This window comes from Lipotes vexillifer, unplaced genomic scaffold (assembly GCF_000442215.2).
Source record: "Lipotes vexillifer unplaced genomic scaffold, Lipotes_vexillifer_v1.1 scaffold1691, whole genome shotgun sequence".
Taxonomy (NCBI): domain Eukaryota; kingdom Metazoa; phylum Chordata; class Mammalia; order Artiodactyla; family Lipotidae; genus Lipotes; species Lipotes vexillifer.
This window is the reverse complement of record NW_006789046.1, coordinates 1,274,922-1,299,587: the sequence shown is the minus strand read 5'-3', so window position 1 is coordinate 1,299,587 and position 24,666 is coordinate 1,274,922. Positions and strand designations below refer to the sequence as shown.

The 24,666-nt window shown below is 53.3% G+C and overlaps 1 protein-coding gene across 2 annotated transcripts in view; it reads left to right on the top strand.

Annotated features, from left to right (window-relative positions):
• RPTOR (regulatory associated protein of MTOR complex 1) overlaps window positions 1-24,666 on the top strand; it is a 353,659-nt gene that overhangs the window by 308,692 nt on the left and 20,301 nt on the right. For both annotated transcript variants that reach the window (XM_007462338.1, XM_007462339.1), the window contains 8 exons: window positions 351-468; window positions 1,347-1,487; window positions 1,773-1,931; window positions 9,354-9,472; window positions 15,605-15,708; window positions 16,323-16,506; window positions 18,042-18,152; window positions 23,785-23,890. In XM_007462338.1, the coding sequence (XP_007462400.1) occupies window positions 351-468; window positions 1,347-1,487; window positions 1,773-1,931; window positions 9,354-9,472; window positions 15,605-15,708; window positions 16,323-16,506; window positions 18,042-18,152; window positions 23,785-23,890 (1,042 nt within the window). The remainder of the gene's footprint in view (window positions 1-350; window positions 469-1,346; window positions 1,488-1,772; window positions 1,932-9,353; window positions 9,473-15,604; window positions 15,709-16,322; window positions 16,507-18,041; window positions 18,153-23,784; window positions 23,891-24,666) is intronic.

The window sequence follows — 24,666 nt, the reverse complement described above, 5'->3', positions numbered from 1 at the left end:
GTGGGAAGCCGTGAGGGCTCTTCCCCATCCCGCTCGGGGGTGTCCTCAGCCTGCATCCCTACAAGGCCCCCCTCTCACACCTAGTGGTCAGCAGTCACTCTGCCGGGTGTCCAGGGCATCCCTCGGAAGCCCTCATCTTGACCACGTGGCTTGTTCAGAGGTTTCTGCTCACGCCGCGGGCTTAAGAGTGCTGTGTTGAGGGGGCAGCCCCTGTCTTGGCGCCGAGTGCTGTCTGTCCCACCGCCCCCCACAGTAGCTCAAGCACTCAGCGCCAGCATGTGCATCTCGCTGCTACTCTGAGCTGTCCCCCAGCCCCAAGTCAGTGTCGCTGTCCTTTCTCCTCCCGGCAGGAACTGGTGGTGGCTCTGAGTCACCTTGTCGTTCAATACGAAAGCAATTTCTGCACTGTGGCCCTGCAGTTCATGGAAGAGGAGAAGAACTACCCACTGCCCTCTCCAGCCACCACAGGTACAGCCACCAGGGCTACGGCACTGAGGTGGAGCCCGTGTGGCTCGCTGGCCCAGGGGGCCCTGGTCAGGACTATCAGCAGGCCCCTCGTTCTGCTAGGTCCTGAGCCCATGTGTCAAGTCGGGGCCACTCAGATATCTGCAATTCGCATCTTCCCAGAATAGAAAGGGCAGGAAAGGGGGCCACACTGACCCTCTGACTGTTTTCTTTCCTTTTCACCCTTTTTGGAAATCAAAGTCATGGAAATCTTGGAGGGTAGAAAGTGCTGCCATAGGGGCTATAGGAAGGCACATTCTCTATCTTCCCCTGATGAGTCCTCACGTCAGTGTCACGTCAGGCAGCTGCTCGTCTCACATTTGTCCTTTTTACCGAATTTATATTTCATGATCTTGAGCTGCCCCCTCCCTCAGACAGCTGTGTCTTCAGGAAAGAGGGCTTGTGATCAGCCATGAGACCATTGCTGCGTTTAGTACATCGGGGAAGGGAAACGGCTGGCGGGCCTGGGCAGGGTGTGATTGGTGAGTGGGAAGGCGGGGGGCTGAGCCAGCAGGTGGCCATCCTGGTGCTACCTTGGGCAGCAGCCGCAGGCAAGTCCCAGAGCACCTGGTATGGTTCTTGGAGAACCATGTGGGCCTCTGTAGTTGAACTCACACAAAACGCCAAGCGTGGATCGTGGTCATCTGCTCCCATGCTCCCCTCACCCCAGTCAGGACCTTGTCCAGCTTTGTACCCCAACATACATGTGTCAGAGACCCTGCTGAGCAGAAGGGCCCTGTTGTAGCGTCACATCATCCAGGTAAAAGGCACTGTCGCCTGCCATCTGGCCGCCTCCCACCTGAGCCCACCATTAACTCTTCTCTCTCCTTCTCTCCTACCAGAGGGTGGGAGTCTGACCCCCGTGCGGGACAGCCCCTGCACCCCCAGACTGCGCTCCGTGAGCTCCTACGGAAACATCCGCGCCGTCACCACGGCTAGAAGCTTGAACAAATCTTTGCAAAACCTGAGTCTGACAGAAGAATGTAAGACCCCAGAGGCTGGGTGCTCGAGTGGGATGGTTGTGGGTCATCTTCTGGGACCTTTTATTAGACGTGCCTCTGCCCCCTCCTGCCATCTGCTCACCTGGGCCTGAGCAGAAGTCGTGGGTCAACCCCCCGGGGTGGCCAGTGATGATCCTGCAGCACCGCTGGTCACAGCTGCTCCTGAGCCCCGCAGCACCCCGCTGCCCCGTGCCCAGCAGCCCAGCCCCATGGGAGACGGGGGTGGGTGTGCTAACTGACGCTCTGCCCGTGGCGGTGCCCCACCAGCCGGCGGCTCGGTGGCCTTCTCTCCCGGGAACCTGAGCACCAGCAGCAGCGCCAGCAGCACCCTGGGCAGCCCCGAGAACGAGGAGTACATCCTGTCCTTCGAGACCATCGACAAGATGCGCCGAGTCAGCTCCTACTCCTCCCTCAACTCCCTCATCGGTAAGTCCCACCCCTCCACGTCTCCACCTGTCCCCTCAGCACCCATGGGTTCCCGCCCAAGTGGACGGTGCTGGGACACATTCAGTGGGAGAGTAAAGTGAACGGGGTAGGAGGAGGTGAGAAGCATCTTGCTGTGGCAGCAGGAACCCCCCGCCCTTGGTTGCTGGTCTGATCCAGGCCATCTGGGCGAGCCGGCCTTGTCGCTTGGAAAGGCTGCAGAACTCCCAGTGCTGCAGAGCAGGGGGGTTCTGCCCCCAGGAGACATTTGGGGTGTCACGGCCAGGGCACAAGGGGGCTCCCAGCATCCAGGAGGCAGAGTGGCCTCCATTGGTGCCCAGGGTCCCCCAGAGAATGCGTGTGCGAGGTCCAAGGTCAGAGCCCTGCTCCAGAGGCGCAGACAGCCCTTCCCTTCTCAAGTTCCCTGGCCAGAACCCCCCCTCACCACCATCCAGGGCCCCCTCTGTGCTTTCACCTTCAGCCAGTCCAGCAGTTTCACACTTGGCTGCCTGGAAATTGAAATTTGAGTGAAGGGTCAGCGTCATCTCGTGTTCTGCCTTGCGTGGTGAGCCCCTGGTTCTGCTGCTGGGCTCGCTGAGCGGTGGGAATTCACCGCATGTCCTCGCTGCGTGACCAACCATATCGACCCTTGTGTCACCAGTAACACACATAGGACTCAACCAGACAGCCCCGCTGTGCTTGTTCTTGGCACCCCGGTGCTTTACCGGGCCTCATCTGAAGCTTTACTTAATACTAGGAAATGCTGTAGATGCATAAAAACGTAGACTAATGTGACAAACCTCCACGTGTGTGTTTTGTTCCCAACTTAAGGAATTACAGATAGAGTTAAAGCACCCAGAGCCCCTCCTGGTTCCCTGCTCAGGATCCCTGCACACTTACTCTCTGGCTGTGGATCCCCATGGACCCGCGCTCTTTCCCAGGGTTTCAATGTCATGTAAATGGTGCCAGATATCCTGTGTCCTCACTCTGCCCTGAGGGCTGTGTGTCCACACTGGTCACCTAAGTCTTGTTCACACCCTTTCATGATCTGCTGCAATTCACTTGTCTATTCTCCTGTTAATGGACAGTAGCCTTGCTCTGATTTTTCCTTCTTTTCTCATTTTCTTTTTTTTTTTTTTTGCGGTACGCGGGCCTCTCACTGTTGTGTCCTCTCCCGTTGCGGAGCACAGGCTCCAGACGCGCAGGCTCAGCGTCCATGGCTCACGGGCCCAGCCGCTGTGCAGCATGTGGGATCTTCCCGGACCGGGTCACGAACCCACATCCCCTGCATCGGCAGGCGGACTCTCAACCACTGCGCCACCAGGGAAGCCCTTTTCTCATTTTTTAAAAAGCAAATTCAGGATTTGGCCCCAGCTCCACCTCCTGCCCTCCCCCTTGTACCTGGCGGTGCTGGGCTCCTGGGTTCCTTGGCTCCTCCCCTTGGCTTCAGGGCTCCGCCTCCAGACACCTCACAGGCTGCTCCTCAGTCCAATCACAGTCCTGCTCCAGAGTCACCTTAAAAGAAGTCTTCCAGGCTTCTCCCACCCCAATCCAGAATACCCTTCTGCAGTCGCTCTGAGTCTCTCCCTCTCTGTTTGCTTTCGTCCTGAGAACTTTTCTCCAGCAGACTTATGATGCAGAATCTCATTTATTCAGCTCGGTTCTATCTCTGCTCAGGGGGTCAGAGCCACGAGTGCAGGAACTTTGTCCTGTCTCCTGCCACAGACCCCCACACCCCGTGCCTGGTACACAGCAGGCACCCCCATAATGTGCACGGGTGTGGGCTGCAGCAGACACACTGCAGCCTGACAGACGTAGGGTCTGACAGCTCCACGTGGAGGGAGATTGACCACAAAGGGCTCTGTTCCAAGGAGGACAAGCTCCCGTGGCCCTGCTCACTCCTGTTCCGGTCAGGCTACCCCGTCTGATGTGAGCCAACCGACTCCTCATGGTCTTAATTTGTATGTCTCTCGATTATGATGAGGTTGAGCTCACGTGTTCATTGGACTCCTGTGTTCCCACTCCTGCAATCATCTGCAGTATTAGTTACCCTCCTATTTCGTTGGTACTATTTTTCATTAACATTCAGTTCTTGGTTGTTTGCTTGTTTCCATGATAATCCCTCTACCTTAGAGCTCACACTCTCTTGGCATCACGTGACAGTGTTAGATATTTCTGACTTGCCGTTTTTGTGATCTGAAGGGGGAGGGCAGTCCAAACGTGCTTGCCAGCGGTACCCATGAGCCTCAAGACTGGTCCTCTGCTGGCCCTGGAAAGGACTCAGGACTCTCATTCCACAAGACGAGTTTGTCTGGGGCCCATAAAGGTCTGAATGGACTGTAGGGTCCAGAGCTGGTCGCCATGCCCCACCCCCAGCAGAACGACCCAGAAAGGGGGATCTTTTTGTCCTTGGCCCTGGGTTGGGGATGTAAGGGGTGAAGAATTGGTGTTTCTTTTGGCGCCACATGAGATTGGAGGGTACAGCCCACGCCTCCCACCCCTGCCGCCTTCCATGTCCTCCAGGGACTTGAGAGCCACGTTACTGATTCCTTCCTTCACACAAAACCCGACTCCTGAACATTTTTTTACTGAATTTTATCTGTATATGGTTCATATCTTTGAAAACTTCAGTGGGAAAGTTTCACAATGAGCCGGAGCTGGAAGGAGCATTAAGGAGACAAAGTAGCTGTGCACCTGAGTGCGCGCGTCCACCTGGAAACCGCGGTGCTTACATAAGTGTTTAAAATTCATAACCTACACTGAATCCCATTACTTGCAGCATTCGCCTGTTTAAAGTCAATTTTTTCTTTCATTTCAACGAAAGAACAGCAGTCTCTAGCCTCTTTGACTGAATATTGCAAAAGAGGTTTTCAAAACCATGGCAACCTAGGACATCCATTCATTGCCATCTTCTCCCAGAAAACTAGCCCCTCCCAGGCTCCCCCTCCATCCCCACTGTCTCTAAAGCACTCGAGGTCTCGCCTGCTGAGTGAGGTGCTGTCCCCCCACAGGAGCAAAGCCTGATCACGCATTTCTCCATGTGCCTAAGCATATCTGCCCAAAGTCTGTGAATCTGCACTGGGACCCAGCTCTGTCACCACCTTCTGGAATCTTTGATGTCTCCCTCCGCATGTTTCTCACCCACTCAGCCATTTGGCCTCTGACCTCCATGTGTGTCCCCAGTCAGTCCTTTCCATTTCCGGGCCCTCCACCCCAGGACTTGGCCTTGGCTCTCACACCCCACCACCCGTCCAGAGCAGATCCCCCCCAACATCAGCTTTGCACGGACCACTGTCTGGTTGACGCCTTCGCAGAAACTCGTTTCCTGTAAAGTCCAAGCTGTGGCCGACACTCAAGACCTTCTGAGAGCAGCCTGGCCTTCACCATAGCTCCGCCCACTGTGCCCACCTCCCCAGGCTGGCCACTGGCCCCCGAATGAGGCCTGGACACCTCTGCCTTTATCCCACATTCCCGCACCCGCCTCTCCACACAGCAGTGCTCGCCCATTCCTCTCCACGCTGGCATTCTGCGGCGTCTCAGGAGGCCCTCCCTGACCCATCAGACGCCTTGGTGTTGCACACACTAAACCTGCGGCATCACATCGGGCCATGAAGTTGCCATCTTGATCAACAGGTTTGGTAAAGCTGCTATTTCTTGCTCTTGTGTGTAGCAGGCAGCCTCTCCTCCCTCCATCACCTGCCCTTCTGTCCCTCACCTGTCCACCTGTCACCATCCTGCCCCTCATTCCCTCCCTCCCTCCCTCTCTGAGCCTCACCCCATTCCTGATGTCCAGAGGTGGGAGTGCAAAGAGTGGGGAAGGGGGGGCCATGGTGCTTTTGTCTTACCTTGTCCCCCAGGTGAGACACAGGGGAGCCCCTTAAAAGGGTTGTGCAAACACACCGCCCAGTCCAGCCAGGGCTCTGTCCAGTAGGCGAGGGAGGACGTGATTAGGACCCTCCCAGAGGGGCTCAGAGTCAGGGTCACCAAGAGGGGAAATGCAGAAGCCCCAGGCCCTGGGAGCTGATTCCCAGGGAGGCGCCCGGGCCCGCATCATGCGATAGAGCATCAGGGTTGGTGACCCCTGAGGCCCAGGCAACAGGTCACAAGTGACAGCTCCTGCCTCCAGGGGGCTCCACCTTCCTTCTCCAAGATACCTTGCCAGCCCCCAGGGACTCTGGGGCCCAGAGTTGGCCACAAAGCTCTGAGCAAATTTTCCTGAGTTCAGTGCTATTTAGAAAGTTGTGGCCATTGCTCTGAAAAATAAATCGTAAAACCATTAGTTATGATCTTTTATTACTTTTAGTCTAGACATGAAAATAGGCTCTCAGCGCTTATGGGGACTTTGGCAAGTGCCAGACACGGCACCCTGTCTGAGCTGGCTCAGCCCAGCGGTACCCCCATCCCCATGGGGGCTACACCCGCGTTCTCATCGTTCCAGAGGCCCGAGCTCTGTGCTGCACAGATTCAGAACGTTCCGATTTGGAGACAGCAGATGTAAAACCAGGACAGTTCACAGAACAGAGAGGCTGGGGGGTGGTGGCCAGCCCCAGGAGAGCAGTGACGTGGAGGCAGCAATTCCAGGTCCCTGTTCTGTGTTTTCACAAGTAGATCGTATACCATTCACTGTGGTCAAGGACACTACAAAAATTAGATTTTTAAAAATTCCCTGTTGAATCACAAGCAGAGTGAGATCAAAGTCGAAATCTTCTGCAAGAGAGTCAACAATAGTAATAAAAACTGAGATTTTGTAAAGTGAACAGTACCCCTTCCTCATTGCACAGTGCCATGCTGCACCCCTTCCTCATGTTTATACCAAAGGTGCCTTGATTAAGGCCCTTGTGGGCTCAGGTGTCTGCCCTGGACCATCACTCTAGTAAGGAGGTCCCTTGGCCCCCACTGTTCTCCCACTTCCCCACGGACCTGTTACCACGGGTCCATCATCTGTAGTCAAGCAGATGTACTGTGCCCTTCACAGCCCTCTTGTCACACAGGTCGGCTGCTGCCCTGATCACTCTGAGCTCAGAAACAACGGAGGGGAGAGAATTTTGCCCAGTGGCTGTGGTGACTGTGTGGGGTCTTTGTAGGAACGTCCCATCCGTGGGGGCCAGTTCTCCTGTCTGAGTGAGCCACGTCCATGAACGTGCTTTGCCTCGTTCCCCTGTGCGTCATGAATCGGGACCGTCTGCAGAGTGAGTGTGGAGCGGCTTCTCCCACCCTCCTCCTCTAGGGAGACAAGAAATAGCAGTGGCCTGGTGGCCCTTCACCGCAGCAGGTTCCTATGGCAGCCAATCTGCTAGGACAGGAAAGCAGCTTCTAGGAAATTTCCCCGAAGAGGTTCCGACTGCCTTGACAAACAGCCCTGAGAATTTGTAAATCTGGGCAGCTGTCATGAGCCGTGGCATTTGAGAGTCAAGAGGTTTTTGTTGTGTTTCTACACTGAGTAGGGCAGAGGACAGCAGGGAGGACAGGTGTGTGTTTCCATGTGGACTGTTCCCCAGCTCATGGTCCCCTCTGTGCAAGAGTGCATCTGCCTGACGTTATTCACCAAACGAAGGTCCAAATTTATACTAAACCCAAGTCCCTGGATGTGCCCTCCTGATTCCTTCCTGTGGGCCACGAGCTTTTGAGAGTGACTTTCCTCGCACACAGTAGGTGCTCAAACTGGTGCTGATGCACGCGTGCCAAATGAGTACCTGATGGGGCGTTGCTCTGACCATAGAACACTCTTCGCCCTTGGTGGCGGGAGATGTTTTCCAGGCCCCGCCTCTCGGAGGTTGGCCTGCGCAGGCAGCTGTGCTCTTGCAGAATTATTTAGAGGCCGCGGCAGCTGTCAGCACCTCTTCCCAGAACCAGGGTGGAAGGATAAGGCAACAGGAGTTTTGTGAACGCTCACTGGGAGGTATTTTATGTGTGGTGGTCCCCTGGGGAGTGCGGCCACACCACATGCGAGTGAGGGGTTGGCCTCCTCCAGCTCCATCACCCTGTGAACAGGCGGGCGTGCAGCAGGCAGGCCCTGCAAACGTAGGCACCACAGTCCCTGTGGAAAGGGGGCTGGGACCCTGTCACCTCCTGTTAACAAATGAGAGGGTGTCAGGTGCGGTGAGCTAGGACTTGTCTGTAAGCATCGACGTAGGACACACACGAGAAGCTGACCTTTACTCTAAACCTTCGTCCAGTCCCTCTTCTGTGATTTGAATGTTGTATAAAACCCTTTGAACAATGGTGTCCATCAGGAAACACTGTCCTCCAGTGGCCCTTCTTGTGTTTAAATTCTTCATAACTAGAGGGACTTTGTTAACTAGGGGCTGGCTGGTCAGATGGCATGAGATCACAGCTTGTTCGAAATCCTCTTTCACTCCCTGTCTGTTGTTGAACAAGCACTTGCTTTTCAACAAACCAATTGTCCAGCTTCCCCCAAATAAAAAGGATGCAGTGGTATATGGCGGCCTCCTCATTCGGCCGCGTGCATTCAAACTCTTCATCCTTTGGATGCTGGGTGTTGCTGTCCTCCTCTGTAAAGCCTGGGGTGATGCCTGCAGCCAGGATGGTGAGGTTAAATAGGACTGAGCCGCCTTTCCTGGGGGTGGCCTCCTATCCCTCATAAATGTTCCTTCCCTGGGCTTCCCTGGTGGCACAGTGGTTGAGAGTCTGCCTGCCGATGCAGGGGACACAGGTTCGTGCCCCGGTCCGGGAAGATCCCACATGCCGCGGAGTGGCTGGGCCCGTGAGCCATGGCCGCTGAGCCTGCGCGTCCGGAGCCTGTGCTCCGCAACGGGAGAGGCCACAACAGTGAGAGGCCTGCGTACCGCAAAAAAATAAATAAATAAATAAATAGTTCCTTACCTTTCCTTCGGATCCATGATTTACCCCATCTGTGTTTATGTCCCGTCTCATCTGCCTTGGCACCCAGGCATTCGGCAGACCCTAGTGTGGAGAGCACACTTGGGAGGTGCTGGATGCCTGGGGAGGTCCCGGGGAGTGTGGGCAGAAGATTCAGTGAGTCACCGAGACCAGAGCAGGCCGTGAATGCAGAGGGAGGTGTGGACGGGGACTCAGCCAACATTCTCCACTCACGTGGGCCATGACAGCTCCTAGAAATCTAGGCGTTAAATCCAGTGCTGGATAGTACTCTCCAGTCAGCCAAGGCCTGAAAGGAAGTCCTGCCCTTTTCTAACTTTTCCTTCTAGAAAGATCCAGCCGCAGGAGGTGAAATGGTGTGATCAAGCCTGTTCACCACCTGGGATTTCTGAATCTCTGGGCCCCTTATCAGATAACAAAACCGGAGCTTCCTGTAACCCCAGCTCTTCTAAGTGTCCACCCCTGATGCATGGTTAGGTCTTCAGAAGAGGGAGCTACCCCAGAAGCCGCCCCAGCGTGCAGTGGCAGCTCCTTGTTATTAAAACAGCTCCCATTTCTCTTTCCTAGGAGTTTCATTCAATAGTGTTTACACTCAAATTTGGAGAGTCTTGCTACATCTGGCTGCGGATCCCTATCCAGATGTTTCCGATTTGGCTATGAAAGTGCTCAACAGCATTGCCTACAAGGTACGTGTGAAGGGCATTCTCTGTGAAGCTCTCAGGACCCTGGTTTTCAGTTATGAATATTCAAGCAGAGAACTCCAGTCATGTTCAGGTCTACGCATGGTTTAGGTTTAGAAACTTTGAACGAGCGTTTTGAATCCAGAGATTCACAATGTAGGCTAAATTCCATGTGCATGTAGCTTCAGTTGGGGCATGTGTCACTGCTTCCGCACACCCACATCAGGGCAGCAGAAAATTAGGTAAGGACATCTGTGTGACCCGTAGTGATGTCCTCTCTTTCATTCCTGGCACCAGTAACGTACAACTTCTCTTATTCATGACTATTTCTGGCTAAAGGTACCTCTTCAAAGAACCAGCTTTTGGTTTCATTAGTACAATTGACTTCTGAACAACACAGGGGTTAGGGACACCAACCCTGACCCCCCGCAGTCAAAAATCAGCCTTTCCCATTCATGTCTCCACATCCCTGAATTCTGTAGTACTGCAGTGTGTGTTTATTGAAAAACATGTGTATAAGTGGACCCGTGCAGTTCAAACCCATGTTGTCTTAAGAGTCATCTGTGTTTCTCTGTTGTTTTTCATTCTGTGTTTTATTGGTACCTGCTTTTATATATATTGCTTCATTTCTTCTGCTTACTCTCAGTTTAATTTGCTCTTCTGATTCTAGTTTCTTAAGATGGAAGCTTAGGTCATTGATTTTCGTCCTTTCTTCTTTAGGGACTGTAAATTCTCCCAGTTCTTTTTGTGAGCTCTGGGAATTATTTGGCCTTTCAGTGGTTCTTTCCCCACCCTCATGGGTTTTCACGCCACCCCCAAGCAGAAAGTACTCACAGATTTGAGGGGCCTCCCCTGCAGACCCTGGAAGCCCTCTCCTCTCTGCCCTGCAGATTCTAGCCACCTAGGCTTCCGTGTCACTTCGATTGGTCCCCTCTGCTAGCTGCACTGCTGGGCTCTGTCTGGATACCCTTCCCCCACCACAGCCGGGTCTGCAGGAAACCGACTGCAGGCCAGGAGCTGGGCAATGATTCCCCTTCTCTCAGCAGTACCTGGTGCCCAATGTCCGAAAACAGCTGTTTCTTTTTTTTTTTTTTCTGTTTTCCAGCTGTTTATGGAAGTTGGACAGTTTACATGCAGTTAATCTTTCATGAATGGAACAATAATGAATGCCACAAAGAAGTAATTCGTTATAGCATTTTTAAAGATTTTCGTAACTTTTTTTTTTTTTTTTTTTTTTTTTTTCTATTTTACTCCATGATGAGAAATTGAAGGGAATATTTGCATTTCTTAGGGTTTTGCATCTGCTGCTGTAAAGCCTACCTGGGGCTGGTTCAGCCCAGAGCCCCACCCTGGAGGTCTTTAGTAAGTGTGCAGCCGGGGAAGCAGGAAGCAAGCCACTCTGCCAGAAATAAATGAGTGAACAAAACCTAGTGTGACAAGCGCACCGTGATCCAGGGTCTCACCCTCACTCAGTGTCTGACCCATCATATTGCAAATGAATATTTCACTGGGACTCCAGGTGAGGCCGTTCAGATGAAAGCCTTTCCAGGGCTGCCTTATTTTCATCCTTTTACCTAATAGATAAATAATAATGAGTAATAGGTAAATAACAGGTAAAAAAAAAAAATGTAATGAGATCAAAATCTAAGTAAACACAGTGACAATGCAAATGTGCTTTCAAGCACCTGGTGTTTGCCGAACCCAACCTCACAGAAGCACTAGGTTCCCCATCTGGGCAAGACTTGCTCCTCTGATATCAGTTTTGAGGCTGGCATCCACTGGTACCATCATGGACAGCGTCAGGCTCAGCGGCCATGGCTCACGGGCCCAGCCGGTCCGCGGCATGTGGGATCCTCCCGGACCGGGGCACGAACCTGCGTCCCCTGCATCGGCAGGCGGACTCTCATCCACCGCGCCACCAGGGAAGCCCGAGATTTTCGTAACTTTTTGATTAAATTTTAGGCTTGCAGACAAGTTACAGGAAAAGTACAGGGAAATATTGTCACGTGTCACAGTTTACCTGGCGTGTCTCTATCCTCATCTGACCCTAATCACTAACGAGGGGTCGTCCTCAGGCTGCCACTTGCCTGAAGGCACGTGGCTTACTCATAGCTTCACTCCTGGTCTGTTATTTTTTCCAAAATGGTTATCAAGCCCTCCTATTTGCTGCTGCCTCACTGGGTTGGCCTCCCATGTAGCCCAACCTCCTGCAGCACCTGGCCTCCTGTTGGCACCATATTTGTGTGGTGCTCGATTCCCTCACCGACGTTATTCTTCACTGGTGAAGTTCTGTCTTTTCCTGGCTGATTGAATCATCTCATTGTCTGTGGCGGCTACTACAGCTCCTGGTAGCATCACAAGTAGTAATAACACAGCCTCATCGTGTACCCAGTCTTAAACTGTTGTAGCAGTCAACTCCCTCTTCCTCCTTAAAGAAGCAATGAGGATAATTTAGGAGCACATTCTGGGTTTAACCCCAGCCTCTGGTCACACGTGTGACTCTCTCTGGAAGCAGAGACTCCTAGGTACACAGTGTTCACTGCGCTTCCTGCCTGTGAGCACTGCCAGCCTCATGGCTAAAGTGCTAGGCATTACTGTTGTCCGACTTGGGACTATCGGGTAGTTTATTCCACTCTGACCTCCCCTTGCGCCCAGTGAGCCCCTCGCCCACTTTCTTCATCATCCTACTGCGTGACTCGCCACAAAGGCACCTGAATGCTGTTCCATCCTCAGGGAGTGTGGAGTCTTCTCAATGTCTATAGAAAAGAGGCCAGTGAATTAAGTTAATTTTTTCATTCTGTAATACAAAACTAAGAAATAGTCTAATCATCTGCTTTTTCAACTAAGAATAGGATTGATTCAAAAATTAAACTTTTCTAAAATGTATGTTTGTTACAACATATTAGGGCCTGTGACCAGGGAGGGAGGAAGTACAGTCTTGGGGAAAGAAACAGAGGAAGAGGAAGGAGGTCCTGGAGAAAGGCACAGCGGACTCGGGTGGGTGTTGTCCTCCTCGTCTGTGAAAATGGAGCCTCCCTGCTGTGCCCGGTCCTGGCCTCACTGATGCGAGTTCCGCTCTTGCGAGGCCGAGGATTGCGGGCCCCCAGGCCCCCAGGAGTGCGGCTCTCCCAAGTGCCAGCTAATTCATCACAGTCACCACCGTTGCTTTAAGTGAATTCTACCTGGGACTTAGAGTCCAAAAGGAAAGTTTATATTATTTATCTAGGAAGTGTGGTTTACAGAAAAATTACTTTTTAGATAAATAGAGTCACGTGCTTTCATAGGTGTCCATTCTCAGTGCTCCAGCAACCAGGGGCTCTGCCTCATGCTTAGCCCAGAATTAACTGTAGACGATCCTTTGGGGAATCACCTCCTCCCACATGAATCCAGATCTTTGGTATGCAGTTAACAGGGACTTTTCTGAAATACTCCATCCCCCAAGAGAGAGCAGCCAAAAGCCTCCGTTGGTGTCCTAAACCCTGACTGTGTCTAGATCCAGTTAGGAAACTCCCTGTCCTCATCACCTCTGTAGGGTATTTTCTCTGCACTGGATCACACTTTCCCGCATCCCTGTGAGGCGACGTGTTCTAGTGGAAGATCTGCAGATTAAGAAAGCGCCTGGAGTGGGAGACTGAGGGAGCGTCTTATTGCGGCCCCAGGCTCCCGTTACAGCGACCACCCCCATTAACTGCACGGGGGCGGGGAGCACAGGTGGGGCTGTGTGTGAGTGTCCCTGCAAATCGTTTCTGTGTTTGCACTGGGCTAAGAGGATGCATCTGACCTAAAATTTGACTAACAAGGTGTTTGCCACTCTCTAAAAAGTTGGCTTGTAGCCCTAATCATGACCTCCTGCTGCTGCCCTTCCTCTTCTGGACTCAACACTTGTTGGGAAGGGAACTCACCTCGGGCCTTCATCAAAGCGCGTCTGCTGGTCCAGTGACTCCAGTGCAGCGTCATGGAGGGAGAATGACAGGGTGTTGACACCGTGAGAACAATGGGCAAGTGTGCTCGCAGTGGTTGGGGCTCACGGTGAGGTCCTGGGGTCTCTCAGACCCACGGTCCATCCTCCTCCATATACAGCCCAAGCCTGACATCCAGCAAGCACACCGGTGTTTCTCTGTTACCCTTTCCTGGCGGTGTGCTCTCTGTGTGAAACGGCAACCGGAACCAGCACAGAAAGGGGCCTTCCTGGAGGGCATCTCCCACAACCTGCTCGCCACCTGCTCCCGGAGCAGCCTCCATCCACACCAATCCCACGGACAGGCGGGTCTGCGTGGCCACCCCCCACTCATGCTCACCACTGCAGCACCACTGCAGTGAATGTTGCACAAATAGGAAACATTAGGCAAAGAAGCTTCATCTAAGCCTGAAACCCTAGGATCGATCACCAGTCATGGGGCCTCTCCAACCAGTGACATGCCCACCTCTCAGGATTTCCAGAACAGATGCAAAACTAGAGCTGTGTGTGGCAGCCGTCAGTGTGAACTGCATTAAAAAATCATGGCTGTCTTCTTTGCCCTCGAGGCTGAGACAGAACAAGCCAGGGCTGTGCCACCTCCACCCCCCGTGAAGAGCAGGGAAGCAGAGTTAGTCACCCCAGGCCCACGCGCTGCTTCCCTTTTGGAGCCTCCTTGGAGGGGAGCAGTCGGGGTGGGCGTCTCCGGGGAGATCAGCACCGTGGGCTCCAGCTCAGGCAGTGGCAGAGCCTCTGTGCTCAGGGAAACTTTGAAAGGTCGTGGATTCAGCCGAAGTCTGCATTTCAACCCCAAAGTTTTCTGTCTTTCCTCATCACCTCCCACTGATTTTCTGGAAATTTTGAGGAGACACATATTCGGTTTATAGTTTCTTAGCTTAAATTTCTTTTCTCCTTTTAGACCTCTTAAGGGATCATTTGGCTCTCAGGCCTTGTTGGGGTTGTGTGTGTGTGGAGGCCAAATAAAATACCAAAGCAAAACAAACACAAACAATACAACTTTTATAATTCAAAAAATAAAAAAGTTTTTATAGGCTGGTTATGATTCAGTTCTTGCTGTTTGCATTTCAAAGTGAAGGATTATCTGGGAAACATTGGTATTATGTTGGTGGTTTTGTATCCTGTAATTTTCTACCTGTCAGCTGAATATAGGTATGGCCTTCCTAACTGCTGAGAGAATAAGCCAGAATTTGAGGGTCTTCTGTAAGTAGCCAGTCCAGGGTTCCCCTGGAGCATCACCCCATGAAGGTCGAGGCTCCGCCCATCTCGCTGGGTGACACCCACTCTTCGAGAACTGAGCCTGGCACCAGCCACACTTGGGCAAGTGGTGGCCAACAGCCGCCATTCCTGTTCTCTTCCTGCCAGAGTGGCGCCCTCTCCACAGCATCAGCCCCTTTCTGGTCCTTTCACCCTGGATGTCCAGATCCAGCAGACCCATCCAGCTGTCCAGCACTCAGAACAGAGGTTCAGGAAAGAACTTGGCGTCAGTGGGTCCACCAGTAGCTAAGCAGTGACACCCCTGTTTGCTTATTGTCTCCTCCACCATTTAAAAATATCACAACAAAGCTGCTTCCCTCCTGACTGCCAGCCCAGGCTGGCACAGACTCTCTGCTGGGTAAAATATCAAACCTGCACGTGATCATGGGAGGAAGTGCACAGACCTGGGTCTTGTCTCCATTCACAAAATGCTGCACCCAAGGTGCTGTTTTGAGCCTGTGCCAAAATATGACAATGAACAACCGAGGCTGAGCCTAGGCAGGCTCCATCCCAAGTGCCAGCTCCGCCCAGGAAGCTGCTCCCTCCAGGAGAGCTCCTGCCATGAGAGGGAGCCTGGAGAGCCTTCTCCCCAACTTCCAGACGCCCCCCACCCCTCATTAGTCCCGGTGCAGTTTTGTGACAGTGTTTCGGGGCGGGGGGCATCCTTGGAGCCTCACTGGACCAGGGGAATACCTTCCAGAAAAGCAACAGAATATCATTTTATCTAGCGGGTGACATTTGCGGGGAAAATTTTAACTGAGACCTTCCATTCGTATGAGATTTCCTCAGCCAAAAGCCCTTTGCTGTGATTTTGAAGCCACTCAAAAGCAGCCACCAACCTGTGCTAGTCTTGTAGCCTCAGGTTGTCACAGTGACCACCCACCTCACTTGTCCCTTTGTTCCTTCAGGCCACAGTGAACGCCCGGCCTCAGCGCATCCTCACCACCTCTTCCCTCACTCAGTCGGCACCCGCCAGCCCCACCAACAAGGGCATCCACATCCACCAGGCGGGGTGAGTGGTGGGCAGCTGCCCTCCGAGATCTGGGGAGGTTCCCAGCACGGCCTCCCCCTGCCTCCCCCTCCCTCTCCAGCCTGCAGGCTCTCTCTCACACCCCGACATCTTCTCATCTGAGCCCCTCCTAGAATCCTTTCCTACCTTTATCTGCACAATTGTGACAGCAAAAGTTGAACTGAACCTGACTCCATTCAGAATTTTATTAGAGAGGGTCCGTGTCTTCCAGTGAGTGACCAGCAGGGTGGAACCCTCCGCTTAATCAGTGTTCACAGAGCTGTGCACTGGATCTCAGGGGAGTAGACGTGCCCTGCACCCTCCTGGAGCCTACTCAAAGTCCTGACTGAGTTTGCCTCCTGCTGCATTGGTTTTCAGGGGAAGATGGTTCTTAGAACCTGCAGGCAGAAGCTAGAAGGGGTCATTAATTCAGCACCAGCAGCTCAGGTTTGGAAGGCACGTTGACAAGCCATGCAGTTGAGGATGGTCCAAGCTGGTGACCCTGGGCCCATTCGCAGGATCTGGGAGTGGGCAGTACTAGGGGAAGTTGCTTAGGGTTTGGTTTCAAAGGAGTGTGTTCTGGGTAAAACACAGTGTTTCTTTTTTCCCGACGGCAGAGGCTCCCCGCCAACATCCAGTGCAAGCAGCTCCAGCCTGACCAACGACGTGGCCAAGCAGCCGGTCAGCCGAGACCTGCCTGCAGGCCGGCCGGGCACCACAGGCCCCGTGGCGGTGCAGTACACACCCCACTCCCACCAGTTCCCCCGGACACGGAAGATGTTCGACAAGGGCCCAGACCAGGTACGGATGTGGTTTTAAACACTAACTCTAATGGGCTTGGGTGCTGGGACGTTCGCTCCTGAGAGGAGAGACACCACCTCGGGCGACGGCCTTGGCCCGGGTGCAGAAAGCCGTGAGCCACCAATGGCTCTGGACTCCTGCCCCCACGTCTGGGCAGATATCGCAGGGTGTCCCTCTTCCTCCTGCAGCCCCTTGTTCTGGGTTCACTCTTGGCAGCTTCCATGTAACAAGCAACACATGGGCTGATTGGCTTTTTCCCTTCTCAGTCAATAGCATTTGTCTCCACTAAACGTGGCAGCTGCTCCACAGAAGCACTTGTTCTGACAGGTTGTTTGCTTTTTCCATCAACATTCAATTATGCCCCGTAGGTGGGTGTGGTCTCAGCCGCTAAGTTAAACGAGGCTGTTCAGGAGAGGGAGGAATTGGCGTCCTTGTTTGTCAGGGTTGTGAGAACACATAACAGGGTGGACACAAAAGCTGGGGCCTCGTGTCTTGTCCAGACTGCTTGCTGCTGTCCCAGCCAAGCACAAACGGTATAGCGAGGGTGTTCTGAATGCGCCAAGGACACGTCTCAGCTCACCAGTGACCGGCAATTTTAACAGGAAGGTCACAGCAGCCTGCACCCCGACTTTGAAACTAGATGCAGGTGTTGGGGATGGACAGGTGTCCACACCTGCCACCGGCCCCGCCCACCTGGCTTTGGAGCTGCCTGCTCCCCTCGCCTTGATGGCTGAGGAACAAAAATGGCCACAACGCCAGGTGCCAGGTTTAGCCTCCCTGCTGGACCCTACATGGGGCAGCCAGGCAGGAGCAGCTGGACCATGATCCGTGGGTCCTGGCCCAGCAGAGCCGCGAGGTGGTGGCAGGCGGCTGCGGTTCCCCTGTCAGGCAGGAGGTAAGACCTTATTGCTGACCCCATCTGTGGGATTTTCCACCCAGTGCATCTCCCTGGGTAGCGGGGGCTCCTCTGTGAGGCACTTCTCATGCCTGGCCACGTGCAGTGAGGCAAACCCCTGCTCTGCCATCCTGGCCCCTGTTGGTTTTGCAGCGGGGAACTGAACCATTGTCCCAGTGAGCAGAGCCACGTGTTTTAAGTTTTAATGCTTAGAAGTCCCAGCTGGCCCAAGCTCTACTGTGCTCTTATCCAGGAGCCAGAGGGTAGGCCAAGGTCCTATGTGTATGACTGGCCTGGTGGGAGCAGTGGCCCTGGGACCAGGCAACAAAGGCCTCGTGGGGCTGCTGATTCAGCACCGATGGCAAGTGTCAGGGACTCTGCAGCCCAGGCCACCTCAGCCAGCCCTGGGGGATGCTCGGCCTCTGAGCACAGACTCAGAGCCCTGTCCTGACAGTCGGGGTTCCTTGGGCACCAGGACGCAGAAGTGAGGGGACCACGGAGATATTGCCCTCAGAAGCCTGACCCCTGTGCCTCGGTCTCCAGGGCTGGACTGTCTCGAGCTCACAAAGAAGTTTGGGGGTGACGTGACTAACTCTGTTTCTGTCTTCTCCTTGCCTCCTCCTTTCCAAATGCCCCGAAGACCACTGACGACGCGGATGATGCTGCTGGGCACAGAAGTTTTGTTTCGGCCACAATGCAGACAGGGTTCTGCGACTGGAGCGCGCGGTACTTTGCCCAGCCTGTCATGAAGGTAGTGGTGCGTCAGCAGCTCTCAGGGTTTAGAGCCAGGGTCCCCTGGCGTGCACTGCCCCCGTCTCCTCAGCAAACGCACACAGGACTCCAGAGCCCCGGCCTCAGGCCTGGGTGTCCGAACCCCTCTGCTCTGAGCCCAAGGTCTGATCCCCACTGGTTTGCTCACTGTGACCCTCGGGGGCCACATGCTGTGACTCCTAGCAGCCCAGGTGCAGTTGTGCAGGCCCTGCCCTGAGCCGTGGCCCGGGGCAGGTGCCGGCTGCACAGGGCCCTGCTGTGCCCACTGGCCTCCTGTCCCACCGAGGGTGGCTGTTGAGGGGACGCCAGATTGCTGTCATGGTAGCTGGGATTAACAGGTAAAAAACGGTAAAAGAAACAGACCTCACTTACCTGCCTTTTCCGAGCTTGCCAGTATAAAATGTGCCATTTCGTCTTGATTAGCAAGGTCATCCAGGTGGTCCCCAGGCCACACTTGGGCCGCTTCTGACTTTGGGGACTGTTGGACTAAGCTAGCTGACTGGGGTAATCTGGCTTATTCCGGGACACTGCCTTCCAGGTTTGATGACGTGACGTGTGTCCTCTTGCTACAGACTCAGGCCACACATTCAGGGTGCCAGGGTGAGACAGGGCAGTGCTGTCAGAGCTGAATCTTTGTGCCCGTCTTTCAGCAGGGAGTGCTGCAGGGGTTCATTTTAGACTTTGCTGGTCTAAAGCACGTTCTTACAAAACCACCTTCCTCTTCCCTCATAGATAATGGAAAATTGAAAACTGCAGTTTATTCTCACTTGTATATCAAGCTACATACCCAAGTAATTTCCAGGAAGAGTATTTGGACTCTATTACAACTTTTCTCCGGCCTTCCTGTTTCCCTGTAGTGATACTGATTTTTGTCAGTTACAACACGGAATAACAGTTGTCAGTGCCTGAGGCAGGTGATAGAGTTCTAATTTATCAAGCCCCGTTGCTGAAAAGGAGAAGCACTCTCTCAGTAGTGAAAACTAGGATCCACGGAAATGTCCAACAGGAGGGGAATGGTTAAAAAAGGATGAAGTATTTGATACGATATTATTGGAGCTATTAAAAAATAAAGCTTTGAAATTAGTAACATAAGAAAATGCTCATGATAAAATTTCTTTAAAAGGGAAAAAAAAACAGGACATAAACTGGCCACAGGATGGCCATACTTTCTACACTTAGCACGAAGTACCTTTATAATCAGGAAAAAAATATATTAAAGAAATGACCCTGGGACTTTCCTGGTGGCGCAGTGGTTAAGAATCTCCCTGCCAATGCAGGGGACAAGGGTTCGAGCCCTGGTCCGGGAAGATCCCACATGCCGCAGAGCAACTAAGCCCATGTGCCACAACTGCTGAGCCTGCATGCCACAACTACTGAAGCCTGTGCGCCTGGAGTCCGTGCTCCTCAACAAGAGAAGCCACCGCCATGAGAAGCCTATGCACCGCAACGAAGAGTAGCCCCCACTCGCTGCAACTAGAGAAAGCCCACATGCAGAAACGAAGACCCAACACAGCCAAAAATAAATAAATAAATTTTTTAAAATAATAAAAAAATAAAGAAATGACCCCAAGAGATCACTGAGGCCTGTTACAGTCAACCAAGTGTATTGTCCATGCCAGGGTCGGCCTGCTCCTGCTGACCTGTCTGCCTGCGGACAGGACATCTCGGGCTTCTCTGGCTAAGAAAGGAGGAAGTAGGCAAACACCAGAATTTGTCCCAGGAGACAGTTCGTCGCTGGTGCTGTAGGTAGCGAGTTGTCCTTTAGATCTGTGGTACATACCATCTGCTTGAAAGTTAAGGGGGTTTAGTCTAATAGTAATGGAAGTTCAGTTTCGTTAATACAGTCTCCTACTTAAGGCAAGTGCGGCCAAGTGACTTGGACTCTAGGTGGTTGGTCTGCCGTCTCACTGAAATGGCAGTGACTGTAAGTCTCGGAAGCTACTTGGTGGGGTGCTGAGTGGCTGTCCTTGAAGTCTCCAGGGATGCCTGTTCTCAGTCATCTACCTGTGGGGAGAAGTGGCATAGGTAATCCAAAACATGTTTCTCTTAAACTTAGAAATGAACTTGACTTTTCCCTAAGGATTTGCTTTCCTTTCCTCAGCACCGAGTACTCAGACTCAGAGTGCAGGTGTCCTCCAGCAGTGCACGTCAGCTGACCGCGGGGGGAGGCTCCGCAGGCCAGGGCTGCGGTTTGTGGGGACCTCTACTTACGTGTTCACGTGTTTCACTCGGATGCAGACCCACAGCCACCACTGGAAAAGGCGAAACAAAGCTGCAGGGACAGAGAACAGAGGGCAGGGTGTTGGGCTGGGGCTTGGGGGAGGGCTTGACTACAGAGGGCACGTGGCAGTTTGAGGTGTGGGGGACTGTTCAGCATGCTCACTGTGGTGGTGGTTACATACTGTGCCCAAAAGGGTGAAATTTAATGCATGTGAACTGTATCTCGGTCACCCTGATGCTTTACGAGAAGTGTGGCCTGATGTTGAAAATGCCCACATTTGGGTATCAGTACCTGCAGTGAACTCTGATCTGCACTTCAGAGCTTTTTCCTTGGCAGTCAGTGGTCTTCACCCCTTAGATGTCATGCCCAGAGGTGGCGGGTTGAACCAGGTGAGCCCGCAGCCAGTGCACACCCTCCCGGCACTGCTGACCCCCTGTCATTGTTTGGGGAGAGTGTTTGTTATTAAACAAGGTGAGAGGCAAGCGCAGAGGTACTCTGTCCTGCCACAGAACTCGGCTTTGTTTATGGTGGGAACCCAGGGAGCTCGGTGTCTGAGAATTTAGCATTGACATCATGAGCCTTCCCCAGGGGTCATGCTGCAATCGTGATAGTCACGTGCCTGTCATGAATTTTATGCACTTAAACCTCTTTAAATTCAGAGGCATTGAGGGTAAGACCCAGCCCTGTGATTCACAAATTCATCATATGAGAACCTGCTCCACGTGGAAATGCCCACCCTCAGGCTTCTGCAGACCCTCTGGTCTTCCTTTGTTCCCAAGCCCAGCCTGCCCCAGTGACAGGCAAGGAGCGAGGGGGACACCCTCACCAGCCATCAGCTGCCAGCTCCTCAGGAGGCTTCAGGAGGCTTCAGCACCGTAATTGGTTTCTGTTTGAGGAGAAGCCAGGAGGTGTTAGGAATTCGAGGAGTGTCGTGATCCTAATCATGTAACACTATTTCCCACACCCACGTCCCTCCAGCTCTGCTTAGAGGAAAGCGCAGCACAGTGTGGGTCTGGTCTTTTGTTTAGTCAGAAGCTTTTGTTCAGCCTGCAGAGCCATGGGGGAGGGGAGGAGCACATGAGCGGATGATTAAGAAAGGCTGAGTGGGAAATCGGCTGTCTGGTCCCTACGTCCATCCTTGTCCATCCCGGCCGGCCAACGCCGGCTGCTTCTCATGGCCTCTTCTGCTCTCTTGTCCTCTCCTCGTCTCACTCCACCCTCGCGTCCCACACTGTCCCACTGCTCTCCGCCCCTGCTTGTCCTAGTGCTTCATGGCGATTATCCCCAAGACGATGCTCTCACTGGTTCCTGGGCTGCGGTTTAGTTCAGTTCAGTTCTGCAAGTCCTTCTCTGAGCTCAGCAGAGCCTGTATGCCCGTGGGACCGCTCCCGGGAGCGCCACACTCTGCTGCTGAGGACTCAGCCCAGGGCAGTGGTGCCCGGCTATGCCGTGGAGGTCAGCCTGTGTCCCCAAGGCACGTGTGGCCACACTCCCATGCGCAGCTGCCTCCCGTCCCCCTTCCTTCATCCCACCTGCCCCCACCATGGGGAGTACAGTCCAGAACTTCATGCCTGCCTGTCTCACTCCCTTCCTGCTTGTCTAGACCCTTCCTCTAATTTATTCCCGCAGAAACGAGAGATTCATTCAGGTGCAGTCTCAGTCTTTTCATGTGGGGTTTTCTTATTATTGTTCTACGTTATTGGTTATTTGTTATTTGTTTTCAGATAATCTCTGGATTGTCATGAAACAAAACTAACTGGTAAAAACCCACCGTCTATCCCAAGTACCTTTGTGGGGTTATGTCTACGGCACTAACTGTGCTCTGGAGGCTCTGGGTGACTTTTCTTCGGTTGTCTCTGTGTCAGGATATCTTTGCTGTTTTGCTGGGCGTAGTTTTGTGATTTTTAAGAGAAAAAAAGGAGTGTAGCAATGAAATGCTGGAACACAGAGGCCTCGGCATCTGTACACAGGGACGAGGTGAGGTTTGGGGTTGTTCATTTGTGATCAGAGATAACACAGAGCATTCTAGGAGAAGACACGAAAGTGCTCCATGACCATTTCATGTAATAACTGCCTAAAATGTGAGCTGAACTCCTCTCTGTGTAGACGTTACCTCATTTCTCAGCCACACTTACACACGGGCACGTGCACACGACCACGTTCACTGTCCTTCATCCTGATGCTTTCTCCAGGATGAATATGGGCTCCTTCTGCCTGTGTGGTGTTACCTGGCTGAGTACAAGGCTGGTTAACTCAGCTAAGTGGAAGTAGGGTTTTTCCTAGTTTACTGGATTCCTTTTGTATTTTGGGATTTTACAACTCTGAGTTTTCAAGCAGGGAACCAGAGTTAGCCAGATTGACTATGTGATTTAGGAGATACATCTTTTTTACATGACAAGTGATTGTTATGAATAAAGTAGACTTAAATCATAACTTATTATTTGCTAAGTGTGGCCCTCTCCTAGGCACACCCATCCGTAGCCCACATGCACCCACGCCATGCACACATGCCAGCCATGAAGCAAGAAGGGCGCTTATCCAGGAAAGGGGACTGTTCAGCATCCATATACTTCACGTGCAGATAAACTCCGTCTCTTGAAAGCTGATTAGGGAGGGCAGAAGTTCTCTGGCATAGGGTCGAAACTCCTTCCTCAATCCCCACCTCTGCGGAATCCGATGCCAGCTTCACCCTCTGCTGCATTAGGTGGAGTGGGGCAGGCCGCAACTCCCAGAGAAGATCCCACCCTCAGGCCTGGCCTGCCTCTTGCAGCTGTCATGGGGTAGCCATGCCCTGGCTTCTGTCCTCTGTCACTTCTCATGAGCTCGTTCATCTTCTAACCAGATGCCTCTGTTCCCTTTGGCATCAAAGAATAAAAGCAAAAGTCTCTGAGCACAGCCCATCTTTTTCCAATTTTGCATTTAAGGGCAAGAAGGAGCAAATTTAGTGTCTGGCACAGCAGGGCCCTTTGTGTCCCCTCCTTCAGAAAACACCCAGCCCTTATCCCTGAACCTCCCCTCAAAATCTGTCTGCTTTGAAAGCAGCCCCCCTGCTGCCCTGTCAGAGTGTGACGGCTTCTGGCTTCCACCACTGGGCCGTCGTGGGGGCAGGGGTTTCCTAAGTCTCCACTCCGTGTCCCCGCGCCAGCCAGCTCTCCCGCAACCCGGTCCCAGGTCTCAGAGCCTCTAAGCCCAGCGGCCAGCAGTGAGCGGCACTCCCAGCATAGAGAGGGAAGCTGCTTCGGGGATCCAGTGACCAACCTCTGACTGTAATGCTCTGCTTTGGCCTGCGGTAGGGCACTGGACACTTGGCTGACCAGAGAACCCAGGTTCTTTAGCACCTGCGGAGGAGGAATCCTCTTATCTGAAAATAATTGTTTTTTTATTGTTGAAGATCCCGGAAGAGCATGACCTGGAGAGTCAGATCCGCAAGGAGCGGGAGTGGCGGTTTCTGCGAAACACCCGCGTCAGGAAGCAGGCGCAGCAGCTGATCCAGAAGGGTAAGCAGTGTCCCCAAGGGCCACCGCGGTCGTTGAGCAGGCGCCCACCCGCCATTGTGCAGGGGAGAAGTGAGGCTGGCGGAGATGCTCGAGGGAGGGAGGAGTGCCAAGGTGGGGGCACTGTCCACCTGCCTGACAAAGCCTGGTCCCAGGAGACTCTGTGCCTTTGCCCTCAGGGAGACTTAGAAGCTCTCTGGGATCATTGTCCAGGGAAGCTCCTGTCTTGACTGGCAGCTTCTGGACAGCCCCCCCCCGCCATTGTGCAGGGGAGAAGTGAGGCTGGCGGAGATGCTCGAGGGAGGGAGGAGTGCCAAGGTGGGGGCACTGTCCACCTGCCTGACAAAGCCTGGTCCCAGGAGACTCTGTGCCTTTGCCCTCAGGGAGACTTAGAAGCTCTCTGGGATCATTGTCCAGGGAAGCTCCTGTCTTGACTGGCAGCTTCTGGACAATTGTGTCTTCTGCCTTTTGTCGTTTCCAGAGAGGAAGGAGCAAGCCCTCCGCAGGCCCTGGGGTCCACGGCAGAGTGGGCCTGTGTCCTCCCCATGGGGACAGAAGACAAACACCAGGCCCTGGCTGTGTTTACCTGGACCCCACCAGGCCCCCAAATAATTGCTCTCTATCACCCAAAGCTGTGTATCAGTCACATTTCGACCAAACCTTTTACTAAATTTGCCAACAGATGCCCAAACCTCCCACTTTGCATGCCCCCCAGCCCCACCCCACCCCCACCCCCGGTGAAGTGGCAGTGAGCAGCGTGGACACGCGGCTGCCACAGG